The 15,383-nt window shown below is 35.8% G+C and overlaps 1 protein-coding gene across 1 annotated transcript in view; it reads right to left on the reverse strand.

Moving 5' to 3' along the window:
* Positions 1–15,383, reverse strand: part of LOC132268214 (uncharacterized) — a 105,618-nt gene that overhangs the window by 31,160 nt on the left and 59,075 nt on the right. The window contains exons 21-24 of the mRNA XM_059769011.1: positions 10,481–10,648; positions 10,082–10,375; positions 9,107–9,283; positions 4,822–5,085 (exon numbers count right to left, since the gene is read on the reverse strand). Coding sequence (XP_059624994.1) covers positions 4,822–5,085; positions 9,107–9,283; positions 10,082–10,375; positions 10,481–10,648 — 903 coding nt within the window. The remainder of the gene's footprint in view (positions 1–4,821; positions 5,086–9,106; positions 9,284–10,081; positions 10,376–10,480; positions 10,649–15,383) is intronic.

The following is a 15,383-nucleotide window of genomic DNA, read 5'->3' on the forward strand; positions in this document are numbered from 1 at the left end:
TATAACAGAAACAATCATCGTGGATGGAGATCGCTTGAGGACAAGTAGAACCACTGCACACTGTAATATGCACACTTTCAGCATCTTTGGTCTCATCAGCTTCAGCCCACACAAACCCTCCACAAAAATCACCCCCAGTTACAAAAAGGGAACGACACCATAAGTGTAAAGGAAGGCCATACAGTCGAACCCTTTTCAACCCTTGTTCCTTCAAGATACCTGCGCATCCCACCCTAAAACTCCAAGTGTCCACGCACAGCGTCGTCTTACTGTAGTCTCGTCGGGCCCTCATTCAAAACCCGACGTGCCTCCGATTGGGATGTGTCAAAGTTGAAAAGAGAAATAGAAAATGAAGAACATGAAAATATACGTGGTTTAGCCACTAGGGCTTACATCCACGACACATAAACCTCAAAGGGCTACATATCTTTATTATACTCTCTTAATCTTTCTATACAATGATCACCTCTATTTATAGGTGAAAGAATACAAGTGATAAATATGGAAAATACATTGATGGAAGATTCCTAAAAAAAAAAATTGATAAGTAAGATTTTATAAAAGGCGCTCAAAAGGGGAGCGCTCCCAAAAAAGACAACAACCGTCCAAGACGACACTATAGCTTTAAGCTATCCACAATATCCAAAAGAGAATCCATTGAATTACAGTCCCGCCCATTTACCCAAAAGAATAAAGAAGTAATAATACTATATTTAATAGCCCAAATGGGAGACTCCTCTCCCTCAAAAAATCTCCTATTTCTCTCACGCCAAAGGCCCCACCAAATGCAAAGGAGAGTGGCCCTCCAAGCAGCTCTGACTCGGCTCTCCACTATACACCCATTCCAAGTCTCTAACAAGTCCATCGTGGATTCTAAGAACACCCAAGAAAGACCAAAAGCACCCAAAAACATAGACCAAACATCCCTAGCCACCGAGCAATGAATAAGAAGATGGTTGACAGATTCACCCATTGTCTTGCACAAACAACACCTGTTGAAACTAAATATGAAGTTATGAGAGTCTGAGACGAGTAAATCTAACACGAGTTGATCCGAAGATCCAAGACAAGACTAGTTGATCCGAAGATCCGAGACGAGTTGATCCGGAAATTCAAGATGAGTTTATCCAGAGATCCGAGATGAGTAGAGTATAGGGTAGGGTATGATAAACATGCTCTGATACCATCTCAAAGTTGAAGAGAGAAATAGAAAATGAAGAACATGAGAATATACGTGGTACAGCAACACATCCATGGCACACAAAACTCAAAGGGCTACATATCTTTATTATGCTCTCTCTTAATCTTTCTATACAATGATCACCGCTATTTATAGGTGAAAGAATACAAGTGATAAATAATTAAATATGAAAAATACATTAATGGAAGATTCCTAAAATTAATACCATAAATCACTCCAATCAAATATTTTATCATAGGCTAAAATCTCTCCTCTGAAATTCTCATATCAAATATTCTATTAAGGAGTAATTTAAGGGTTCCTATAATAATATTTTCCAACAAGATAGAAAGTGGAAAAAAAGTAACGAATCAGGTAATGGTACAACATCAACACCACAAGCAATATTCCACACTCGCAACGCCCAATCTGCAATTTTTTATCACAACCCCCAACCTCTTTGTCAAACTTCCCCACCAAACAAGACAACAGATCGTCCCTACGTCTCCCAACACAAGTATCATCCAAATACATTGAAGGTCCTCTGTTCGGCTTGGCAGCATTAACCGTCCCCCCCTAAAAGAGGCGAGGAAGCCTTGTGATTTCAAGGAAAGAATAACCAAAGAAGCCACATCTAATTCTGCGAGGAGGCAATTTGTTATGTCCATGGCTCTTTTTACTTGTGCACTCAACTCATTGTAGGAATACGAGACAATTTGGCTAGTGGAGGAATGGGGCTAAGGATCACTAGGAACGCAACAATTATCTATCACTGGTGTTAACTACCATCTACTCCAAAAGCTTAAACTATTAGAGAGGGTGTAACTTAAATATATAAATCCTTCAACACACCCCCTCACGTGTGTCCTTCTTTTGGTCCAACACGTGTTTTTTAATTTTTTAATTAGGGTGATGGTGAGGTTTGAACTTGAGACATTTGGCTCTGATACCATGTTAACTACCATCTACTCCAAAAGCTTAAGCTGTTAGAGAGAGGGTGTAACTTAAATATATAAATCCTTCAAGAACTGGCAAATGCAAAACACTATATAAGGGAACAACTGTCTGATTTGCCAAGTAGGTTTTCCATACGATTCCAAACAAATATGAATAATATAACAGGTACTTTAACAATACCGGCAATGATGTGCTTCACCTTGTCCACATTGACCACATCCGTGAGCAAGGCCACCTTGAACTCGTGTACCACTCATGTTTCATCCACAGCCGTGATTACCACAGTCCGTTGTAGACTTTAGCCTATTGGATGAGGTCAAGAATGCGGAATTTTCTCTCCTAGTGGATTTAGCAAATGAAGAAGATAGTTCAACAACTCAAAGTAAACAATCATTAATGTTTTAGGGATCCAGATCTAAACTAGCAGCAAACATGGAAAAAATTGTGCAAGCTGATTTCAAAACATTTCCACTCCGATTAGGGTTACCAATAGTTCAAAATGGCAAATTTCTACCAAGGATGAAAAACCAAAGCTTAGACAACAAACAATGAGCTACAAGTGACAAGAATTTAAATTATATATATATATATATATCACAAGGTTTGAAACTGTTACCAAAATCCACCCATGGAGCGTTTATTGAGGTCCATAAAAAATATATATCACAATGTTTGAAATTGTGAACAAAATCCACCCGTAGAGCATTTACTGATTCCATCCATTTCAACAATCACCTATGATCCTTCCAACCACTTCAATTGCAAATTTTCTATGAGTGAGAAGATGTAGCAGTCTTGTTTTTCATGCAAGAAAAAGAACCCGAATATGTACTTTTGAGTACATTTCAGGTGAGTATTCTTGTTGGGTCAGGTTTCTGGTTAGTTTGCCCATAACAATGTCGGCTGTCTCTAGTTTCCTCGTGTCTACATAGTGTTGACAAGGTGAAGAATATCAGCAGGATTACCAACAACATCTATTTTAGGGTTTGGATCAGGGTAGAATGGGGGGTTCTAACAACGGTTTCAAAATGTGGACAAGGCCCAGACACAGACTTGGTTTCAATGTAACTAACACGAGGTGTAATGGGTCTAACAAGCGTCAATGGCATTGAAACTACGGCTGTGAAATTCTCTCAATGTGGTGACTCGGCCAAATTGGAAGACAATCAGAAGAGAGACAGACAAGTCCTTATGGACTCAGATAAGTCTCATGTGATTCAAATTCCCACTAAGATATCAGTGAGTATTGAACTTGGACTAGGATAACTTCCTCTTTTTCCCTTTGGGGCATTTACTAGCCATGTTATATTTTCTTAATATGGTACTTGTTAGTAGTGTATTTCATTTCAAGTCTGTTACGACTTGGTCGACGTGCAGAGACTCTGACATGATTACTGGCAGTCTCGCTGCTCAGATACCATGTTAAAGGAGGATGGGCAGGAGGAGAAGGAACAGAGAGAAAGAGAGAGCTTAACCAAAAGTAAAGGCCAACTTGTTTATGTGATGTCCCACATAGCTTGGGGGAGAAGTTGCTAACACTTGTTAAGGGGGATGCCTTCTACGGTTCTACTTGTGTAAACGCATTTTTTTTTTTTTTATAGGTAAGATTTCATAAAAGACACTCAAGATGGGAGCGCTCCCAAAGAAAACACAAAACACCAAAGGCGACAACCAAAGCTTTAAGCTATCCAACAAAACCAAAAGATCCCCTAAAGATTTACAATTACACCCGAGGACGCTGGGTCCCTACAAGGGGTGATTGTGACGCATTTTGGCAACCCTGAGCACGGAGAGTGCAAAGCAGACAGTATCTACACAGTGTGGGCTGGGTCCTAACATATAATATCAGAGCCAATCCCCAGCCGGAGATCGAGGAGTGTGCACAAGTCTACGAGGGTCAGCGAGCAGGGATGTTGGGTCCCAACAAGGGGTGATTGTGACATCAAACTTCACCTTGAGGGGAGAAGTTGTTGACACTTATGGGGGGAGCCTCCAACCTATGTAGACGCATTTTGAAAAGCATGAGCTCGGAGAGTGTAAAACGGACAGTATCTACACATTGTGGGCCGGGTCTTGATAGTTTCACTCTTTATTTTTAAATATAAAGTTACATTAATTACAATATAACTCCAACACTTGCTACAATTTAAAAAATTCAAAAGAAAAGCAACCCAGGGACCTTGGGACAGAAGTCAATTCCCATCAGCTCAAACATGACAAGAATATAGAGGAACCACAGAAGCATGATGAATTTTAGAAACATAAAAGGATGTATTCAAAATTGTGAGAAATCTCGGGGAGATAGGTGCAGCTTAACCAAAAGAATTATTAAATTATCATTCCAAATAACTTTAAAGAGTTGACAACAGGGATTTGACTTTTGACCTATTGATATATTATGCAATTGATGAGATGGTTCTAAAAACAAATGGAAATGAAAGCCAACTCACTGAAATTTCACTTTTAAATAACTTAGCTACCAAGTGGATAAAATCATACACAGGTGCAATTAAAAGTTTGCAGGAAGTGCTCTTAAAAGTGAAACAGACAGATAGCATGTAAGTTAAAGTTGACAAGGTTGTATGATTGAAAATTAAAAATTTAAATCAACCTCTAACATTGAAAGCCAAATATGCAGCAGAATAATATTTCATTTTACTACTACGATCTGGTTTAATATTAACCTTTGCAAGCTTCATAACCATTGCAATTGATGCTTTGCGAATATTGTCCACTCTATTCATTATTCCTTCTGTTAGTAAAAAAGGCAAAACAGTATCCATTGCTTGTTTTGCATCTGATATTTCTGTCAGAGAGACATCACATAGCCTTGTCGTCAATGAAGTAACAGCACGGCATAACTTGTCACCAGAATTTCGAACAGTCTCTTTTATGTCATCCATTGCACGGAATGCAGCTATCCATATTTTTTTCAAATGTTTCCCGACCTATACGACAAATGAATTCAAATGCACGAGTGCCATAAAAAAGAAATTAGTCAGTGCATGCTGGAGATGCAATATAACAAAGACTATTGAAGAATTACAGCATATATCATGCAAAAGTTGAAAGTTGACGTATGATAATACACAAATACTTGTATGGGCTAAAAAATTAGCCATATTATGGATGTGAAGAAAAATAAGGAATTAGATAGGTACGATATGTGATTGCAAAGTGATTGCGGTGCTACAGGTCTAATCAACTCAAGTATACTACAATGAACTCTGGTAGGATAAGTATTAATGCTACATTTTGCTATATACCACATGGAAGTAACATGCTACTAAGACAGATACAAAATATGGAACGACGTCAGAATAACCTTGATGTGTTTTTGTGAAAGGATAAATACTTCAATGCCGAAGAGTTGGGACCATGAAGATTTAGATAAAGAGAGAGCGTGGGTAGAGAGAGAGACATTGAGGAGTACGATGGCAGTGGACTTGTTGGTGGTGATCAATTGGGTAATCTGGGTTGGAGACACAAGTTAAAGACCCAAAATAGTGAAATCTTATCCAAGCCAAATTTCACTAATTTAGGGTTTTCAAGATTGATTTCATTGTTCTTAACTTTATTTGAATATATAAAAATCAGATAATTTTCACATATATATAGATATATATACACTACATTAACACACATACATTTATGTAACCCATATATGTATCTTCAAACCAAACAGGATAAAAAAATTAAGACACCATCTGAGAACTGGATGAAAAAGTAGAAACTGGGTGGGCCTTGCACAACCTTTATTGAAAGGCAGTTTCAAAATGAATGAATGTCCATAATTGCAGATGATTTGTTTTGTAGTAACAGTGGAGTAATTTGTGATCTGAAGGAAAAAAAAAAGAAGCTCGATGTTAATTTTATAAAAAAAATAAGGTTGTTTGGTAATTAAATGCCATTGTATGGTTAACAATGTCATTTTAGATGGAGGGATGGACATTTTGGTCAGACCATGCATTTTTTTTTTTTTTGGGACACGGGGATATTTGTAACAAGTGACCAAACATCAGGGGAACACAGTGCAAGATTTTTGAAAAGTTTCTCCCGAGTATAATTAGGGCAAACCTCGGGGGAGGTCAGTGTATTTTAACCTTCTACACTTTCAATTTGTAGATATGGATTTTTAAATTCTAAAACTGCACCAGACTAATAATCTTTAGCCACCAATTTAATCTCTGTCTATCTCTCCCTTATCACTAGATAATCTAGATCTCTGCAGCATATAGAGAAAAACAAAATTCTTCGTATAGTAGTAAGAAAGACTAAAACTACTCCAACCAACATTGGAGCCTACATTTCTAAAGCAAAATCTAGGAAAAGCCTTCAGAGAGGTTAACAATCCGAAATATCTCAAAATTACATTTATTAAGTCATGTTACAACAGATAAAGGGCGCTGTCCCTTTTATAATATAGCCATTAATGACACTGGCTTTTCATCTACCCACAAATCATTAACATCTTTTAGTATTCTCACGACGTCTTCAAAATCATTAACATCTTTTACTATTCTCATGACTTCTTCAAATTCCTATACCATAATTATTAAAGAATAAACTTTGACTAGACACTTTTCAAGAGACTATTTACTGCATCAATCTCCATCTTTAATCCTTTATTTTATTATGCTACACAAATCTCTTTCACCTAATTTTTCTTTGATGAAGAATCACAATCTATAAGAAGGTAACAAAAAAACCTAAATAAAGCATCCTTGTCTACTTATTCTTCCTCTTTTCTTATATCAGACGTAAAAATCATGAATATATACCCGTTAGAAAAATGTGAAGACCATATTGTGAGCAATTTACCTATCCATTTGGTTTAATTTAATCATCAGTTAGCTTTTTAAGCTTTTGATTTGAAAAACCTAACTGAAAATAGTTTAAGTTCCCAACAAGACAAGTTGTATTCATTGATTTTTAAGCAAGTCCTCCTTGTTGAGTCTTAACTAATTTGACTTATTAGAAAATTCTTACAGCATTCACTGTAAGAGAGCAGTTCTAAAGCAAAATCTAGGAAAAGCCTTCAGAGAATTTAACAATCTCAAAATATCTCAAAATTACATTTATTAAGTCATGTTACAACAGATAAAGGGGACTGTCCCTTTTATAATAATACAGCCATTAATGACACTGGCTTTTCATCTACCCACAAATCATTAACATCTTTTAGTATTCTCATGACGTCTTCAAAATCATTAACATCTTTTACTATTCTCATGACGTCTTCGAATTCCTATACCATGATTTTTTTTTTTGATAAGTAATAATTGAAATAAAAAGGCATTCAAGAGGGGAACGCATCCCTTATACAAAAGTGGAACTAGGGATTAAGATCCCAAAGAAGCCAAAAAAAAATTAAATCTTCGGAAGAAAAACAGGACTTCCTCTTCACATAACTGAAAAGTTCCTATACCATAATTATTAAAGAATAAACTTTGACTAGACACTTTTCACTATTTACTGCATCAATCTCCATCTTTAATCCTTTATTTAATTATGCTACACAAATCTCTTTCACCTAATTTTTCTTTGATGAAGAATCACAATCTATAAGAAGGTACCAAAAAAAACCTAAATAAGGCATCCTTGTCTACTTATTCTTCCTCTTTTCTTCTATCAGACGTAAAAATCATGAATATATACCAGTTAGAAAAATGTGAAGACCCATATTGTAAAGAGAGCAATTTACTTATCCATTTGGTTTAATTTAATCATCAGTTAGCTTTTGATTTGAAAAACCTAACTGAAAATAGTTTAACCAACAAGACAAGTTGTATTCATTGATTTTTAAGCAAGTCCTCCTTGTTGAGTCTTAACTAATTTGACTTGTTGGAAAATTCTTATAGCATTCACTGTAAGAGAGAATGAGGGCCACGCTACAACATATCCACGCATTTGATTATGTTTTGTTTTGTATAATTGTGTTACTTAAATATACACAGTTTTTCTCTTCAATTCGTATGCAAATCTTGCTTAATATAAAAAATTCATCCAATAAAATTGTAAATGTAATACACGAAAATATTATCAATTAATAATAAATTCTTATATAAACTATTTTGTGTAAAATATATATATATATATATTTTGTTCAATTTTTTAATCTTATTATTCTTCAATGTTGCCCCGCCAAGGTGCAAACTGAATTTCTGACTGTGCCACTAGTAATGGGAGAATCTAATTATAGAGAATTGTTGACCTTTATTCGAATTAGGTACAAAGGACGGGCAAATGAGTAATATAAACTTGCTTAGTCAAGGAAGAAAGCAATCTTGAGAGTTTAACAATATTAAGTGGCACAAGAGTGATGGTATAAGGATATTAGTGAAAGCTAATGAAATTTGAAAAAAGGAGAAAATGTCGCATTAAGAATTGTTAGTGGCAATCATACATAATACTGCACAAGCAGATGTTTAAGGTATAATATCCAGTTTAGCCACTTATACATTCAGAACCTGTGTAGAAGTGTAATCTGATTTATTTATTATAGAGCTTACAGTACTTTATTACTTATAATGCCGTTCCCTATAAAAAAGCTACCGTGTGGTACCTGGTTTCCAATTTAGAATGCGACACCCCTACAGGCGTCTGCAATCATGGTTTACATGGGGAAAATAGCATCTACAACAGATAGTCTAGTAGTCTATACTTCCTGCAATAGGTTTCTTCTTAATTCTGCTGTTGTAAAAAGAATATAGAAGTCATTCATTTAAAATAACGGGTAATTTTTCTATAATGTATAATGGAAATAACCAAATGAAGGACACAACTAAGAGGGTAACTTTTCTACAAAGCATAATGGATATAATCAATTGTACGACACAACTATGTAGAGGATATGAATCCGTACATGTCATCCCTTTAAGTTTCCAAATGGATTATAATATAGTCATTTAGCTATCATGTAAGTTCAAAAACTGTCTACAGCCTATAAACTGATATTAAGCTGATAACCTGATAGAATTTCCGTCCTTGGATGATATCTGCAAGAGCGAGACAAGAAGCCTCACGTGAACGCCAAAGCCTTGAACCGCATTGCATCAAAAGGTCATCAATAATAAGGTCATAGTTTTCATCAATGGTTTTCTTTGAGTCTGCCACCAAAGATTTCCAGATATGTGTCATTGCATCCTAAAGCAAGGCAGGAACATAATGCAATGAGAATAAAAAGAACGGAACAGATATGCATGAAATGATGAAAGAATTGATAAATATATATATGTATATATGTGTATATATAGTTATATATTATGTCAAGGTATTCCCAAAAATAAAGAAAACTAAAGAAAAACCATTAGGGTCCGGGTGATTCCATGGAAATTGACAGTAGAAAGTGGAAGTGTGAGAAAATTAAGTGAATGAAAGAAAAATCAATTTTCTAGCATGCATCTGGTTAGCATGATTCAAGAAAGTTGTGGGAAAGTACCATTTCATGGTTTGGATAGCATAAAAGTTAAAAGAAAATATTGTGGTTTACCTTAATTGTCCTTATTTTCATTAAAAGGGATAAAAGGTTTAAATAATTTTTTACCAGATAAATATTTTTGGAATTTTTTAAAGAATAAAAGCAAAATAAGAATATAAATAATTAATTTTGGAGTAACATTCAGAGAGAGATACAAACCATTATATTATGCTTATACAAAGTTATGCATAAACACGCTTTATTTAGAAAGATAAAAAAAGGGTATAAGTGTAAGTTCACACAATTTTCTTAAGAAAGCAAAATTTTCTTATAGTTTTTGGAGGAAAAAGTTATGGAAGTATTAGGGGGTCATGGAAAGTTACTTTGTAATGCAAGGGATTAAAAAGAACGTGAATACATGCTGAAAAAGCAATTAATGCAGTAAAGGAAATTCAGATAAAAACCGAACAATTATCCTCTAAAGGCCAAATATCTCTTCATCTGGAGCATAAGAGAATGTGTACCTGCACATTTTTATCAGGATCATATTGGTAACGAACAAGCCTTGGAATCAATAACCGTAGGTGCTGTTTTAGAGCATCCCCTGCTTGCTTGGCTATCTTCGAAAACCCAAAAGCAGCACCCCTCTTGGAATTTAAAGAAACCTGATAATTAGCCAAGTCCATGAACTTATAAATTAAGTCTGGCTGCCCCATCTCATTAGCCATATTGCAGAGTTCCTTGTAAGTGCTAAGTTTCCCTCCATTGAGAGTTCCACCAATAGTACCCTCTTGAAACACTTCAGAGTCTTCAACAAGCTGGACAGGGAGGAAATAAATTATGGAACTTCAGATTTGAAAACAGAAAGCCACAGGAGAAATAGAAGTAAAAAATAAGAAAAGGATATAGGAATTTCTTCCCACTTTGACAGCGCGCTTCCTCTTCCCTGAACCAGTCAAGGTTCCAACAAGTGCATTTAATAAGTTCTTCTTCATTGTTTCATCGCCAAGTTCATATACAATACTTAGGCCTTGGGATGCCAGCTCCTGTGTAAGTTCATTCTGCTCGCCTAGTAGGTGCGAAAATGCTTCCTGCAGTCATTCAAACAGTGTTTCAACTGAATCTCGTCCCTAACGCAGGTAGAGAATAGAATGGCCAGAAGTTGATAGTGATAAGCATTCTAAAAGTCGTTAAGCATTAAGCATTTACATTAATAGTGTTAGAATATATATAGGCGTATTTTGTATTTCTTATACGGGCATGTTGGTCATTTTCCTTGTAATATAACTTGTTTATATAAAATAAGTGAGAGAGGGCCAGCTGTGTTTCCCTCCAAAAATATTTTTCAGATCCCATACACACTGTTTTTTCTTCTTCTCTGTAATTCCTACATTCAACATGGTATCAGAGCAAGATTCTGGTCAAATAATATCAAAGCTCATCATTGTTAGTATCGTTGATCATTGTTGCCAGCAAGAGTCTAACCGCTGTCATCATTTAACAGAAAATTTTGTCACTATAAGTGGCTGCCGTTGTGTTGTTTGTGTTTATCGTTGTAATCGTGGTGATCTTTATCGTCGTTGTGTGACGTGTGTGGTGGTGGCCATTGTCGTGTGTTTGGTCGTCGCTTGGTTGTGAGTTATCACCGTCATTGAAAAAGTTGTCCTCCTGCAGCGGCTAGGGTTATCGTTTGCAAATAAGGTTATTGAATATTCATCTGAGACAAGACCCGGCCCAATCATTACCACTAATATTAACCCAGCTGGATCAGCCTTATTTGATCCACTTAGATCATCCTCTTAACCAAACCAGTTTCCGGCCAACCAATTTCCGGCCGACCATTCCGACCAGTCAAGTTCCGGCCGGCCAACCAGTCAAGTTCCGGCAAGTCTAGTTTCAGGCAAGATATTTTTTGTTGTTCTGTACAGTTTTCGGATAGTTCAGTTTCCAGCCAGTTCAGTTCTAGACACTAAGGGCCTGTTTGATTTCCTACTTCAGCGCTGAATGCAAAAGACGGTAAGTAATTTTTAAAAATAAGTGCGTTTGATAAAATTTTAGGATAATGCTTAATATGGTAATTATCGCTTAAAAGAGGCTAAAATTTTAAGCGAGGAGAGGGTTACTTATCGCTTATCACAGAAGACGGTAAGTGATTAGGTTTTAAAACTATTTTTTTAATGACTACTCTACCCTCAAATAATCACACTCTCTCTTCTAGACTTCTCTTTGCAATTTCTTTAAAATTCTCTTTTCGATTTCTCTCTCCATCCGGAAATTGAGTGAGTTTTTTTTTATTATTATTATTTTTTATCAGGAGTGAGTTCTCTCATTCAAAAACCCTTCTATATATATTTGGTTGGTTGTTACTTTTTTTTTACTTTTACATTAGAGAACAAATTCTTTAAAAAATATATAATTTTACCAAATTCCCAAAATAATAATAATAATAATTTTATGTATTATATTATAAACACGTCTTTTTAGTTACCTATTCAAATTGATTTAACACCAGTATTTGTATAATAGAATTCTATTTCTAGATAAGAATTTTTTTTCACCTACTTTCTTTAATAATTTTAACATCCTTTTCGATACCGTACATAAATATTATATCATCCAAAGCCATATATTTTAAATTTTCTATCACTTATATATATAATAGAATTCTATTATTGGATAAGAATTCTTTTTCAAGTACTTACTTCGTAACACCCTTTTCAATACTATACATAAATATTATGTAATCAAAAATCAATATATTTTAAATTTTACTTTTTTCGGTAAGTTATTTTAAAATTTACTTTCTTTAATCTTTGTAACACCTTTTTCGATATCCTACCTAACAATTTAACAAATATTATGTAATCCAAACCCATATATTTTAAATTTTACTTTCTTTAATCTTTGTAGCACCTTTTTCGATATCCTACAAAAATGTTATGTAATACAAAATCCCTATATTTTAAATTTTTTTCAATTATTTATATAATATAATTCTATTTCTAGATAAGAATTTTATTTTTTTATGGTTATTTGACATTATTATTCATTGTTAAATTGATGTATTTCATTGAGTGAATTAATGTGGTTATTTTATTAATATTTTTATATTATAAATATAAAATTTTTATGAGTACCATATATTGAGGGCAAAAATGTAATCTGTATAACTTTCAGACTTCAGTTTTTGTACATAACAAACAATCTTAATAAATTCAGTACTTAAAAGTAAAGTATTATCAAATGGGGTTTCAAATTAATACATTCAGCACTTAAAATTTCAGCGCTTAAAATTCAGTACTTAAGATTTTCAGTGCATAATTTTCAGTTTTATCAAACACCACCCAAGCCAACTATGTTTCTATTGGCCAGTCAACTTCTGGCCAGGCAGTTCTTCCGGCAAACCAATTTCCAGTCAATTTCTTCCTTGTGTTCTGATCTCTTCATCTAATATGGAACCACGAAACTATAGTTACAGTGGACGGATGAATCATACTATCAATTATTACTGGGATCTTCATGGCAAATCGCCTAGTTATGCAAATCAGGTTTCTTGTAAGAAGGATGCTCCAATGTCACATGCCCAAGTTTCTGTTTCTTGCCAATCAGACATGATCACTATCCCAAGTGCCAAGTATACTCGGCTTTTATCTCAACAGGTGTCATTGTCGTCTTCCATGGCTATCTCTGCTCAATCAGATGTTGCATCCGAATGTTTACTATCTTTGGCGCATAGTCCCTGGATTATTGATTCAGGAGCATCAGATCATATGACTTTCATTCTATCACCCCTTCTCAGCGTATCACTCTTGCTAATAGTTCATCATCTAAAGTTTCAGGTGTTGGAATGACTCAACTTAATTCTTCCCTATCTATGTCATCTGTTTTACATGTTCCTCAATTTCCCTTTAACTTGATGTCTATCAGTAAGCTTAAAAAGCCCTTCATTGTTCTGTTACGTTTTATCCCACTTATTGTGTTTTCCAAGATCTCAAGAAGAAGATTGGTACGGGCATGAAGCTGGTGGCATATACTATTTTGACTTTAAGCCTTATCCTATGGTTTGTCATTCTTCTCTATCTCCATTTCAGTGACACTGTCGTCTTGGTCACCTGTCGCTTCTGGTTTTGCAGCACAAAGTCCCAAGTCTTAGTACGTCTTTGTCATTTGAAGCTTGTCAACTTAGAAAGCATCATCGTACATCCTTCGAATCTAAGACTGATAATCATGTGTCTAGTCCTTTTTGATTGATTCATTCAGATGTATGGGTCCAATAAAACATACATCTATTAATGGATTTCGTTCCTTTGTGACTTTTGTGGATGATCATTCCCGTATGACTTGGTTGTTCTTAACGAAAGATCGCTCTGAATTATTTTCAATTTTTCAAATATTTCGCAAGGAAGTTAAAACCCAATTTGGATGCTCACTTTGTGTCTTGTGGTCTAATAATGCTCACTCGGTTTTCTTAGTGAATGGGTCACCAGCAGGTTTCTTTGCAAGTTCGAGAGGTTTACGTCAGTGGGACCATTGTCCCCTTTCCTATTCATTATTGTAATGGAAGCCTTTAGTAGACTCATGAAAAGGGCAGAGATTCTGGGCTTTATACAAGGTTTTACAATGGGCTATGCACCAAATCAGATTTGTACATCTCACTTGCTGTTTGTTGATGACACTATTGTGTTTTGTGATGCTAGTGTGAATCAAGTGAGACACTTGAGGTGTGTTTTGGCCTGTTTTCAAGTGGTTTCGGGGTTGAAGATTAATATTGGAAAGAGTGTGATTGTTCCAGTAGGGGATGTGGGATATATTCATGAGTTGGCAGCTATTTTGGGTTGCAGAGTGGAGGTTTTTCCTATTTCTTATTTGAGGCTACCATTGGGTGCTTCCTCGAGGAGAGTTGTTGTTTGGGATCCAGTGGTGGAACGTTTTCAAAAGAGGTTATCTGGTTGGAAGAAGCAATATTTGTCGACAAGGGGTAAACTTACATTGCTGAAGAGTACCTTGGCTAACCTTCCTACATATTTCATGTCTTTGTTTCCAATCCCTAAAACAGTGATTGGTAGACTTAATAAGATTCGGGGGAACTTTTTTTTTTTTTTTGGTTGTGGGGGGGGGGGGGGGGGAGTACCACCTTGTGAATTGGGAGAAAGTGTGCACCCCGATTCAAAGAGGAGGCTTGGGACTGCGCAGGTTGGAAATGTTTATTAAAGCTCTGTTAGGGAAATGGTTAAGGAGATTTGGATGCAAAAGGTCCGTGTTTTGGAGGCGAGTTATTGCTTGCTGGTTTGGGGAAGAGGAGGGAGGTTGGGTCTCCAGAGGTGTGAATGCATCAGCAGGTATGGGATCATGGAAAGGTATTAGGAGGGGTGGGACGAATTCTCTAAGCGGATACGGTTTCGAGTTAGGGATGGTAGTATTGTGAAGTTTTAGACGGATGTTTGGTGTGGGGATGTGGCGTTGGCTTGTAGGTTTCCTAGACTTTATAGGATGGTAGAGGTGAAGCATGAGGTGGTGGCAGATTATTTTAGGTTAGAGAATGGGCGAGATAGTTGGGATGTGAGATTTCGTACAAATTTTAATGATTGGGAGTTGTTGGAGTTTATCGAATTAGTGGAATTAATTTATAGTCAAGTGGTGGAGGGGGAAGGAAGGGATGAGATGGCGTGGAAGGGGGATTCTAGAGGGGTGTTTAAGGTGAGGCTGTTTTATAGAAGTCTTACAAATTTGATGAGCAATGGGTTTTCTTGGAAGGCTGTTTGGAGGACTTTAGCTCCAATAAAGGTGGCTTTTTTCACAAGACAGCGGTGCTTGGCAGCATTATTA

This window comes from Cornus florida, unplaced genomic scaffold (assembly GCF_030987335.1).
Source record: "Cornus florida cultivar Cherokee Brave unplaced genomic scaffold, ASM3098733v1 CherokeeBrave_3.0.0_Hap2_Chr08, whole genome shotgun sequence".
NCBI lineage: Eukaryota > Viridiplantae > Streptophyta > Magnoliopsida > Cornales > Cornaceae > Cornus > Cornus florida.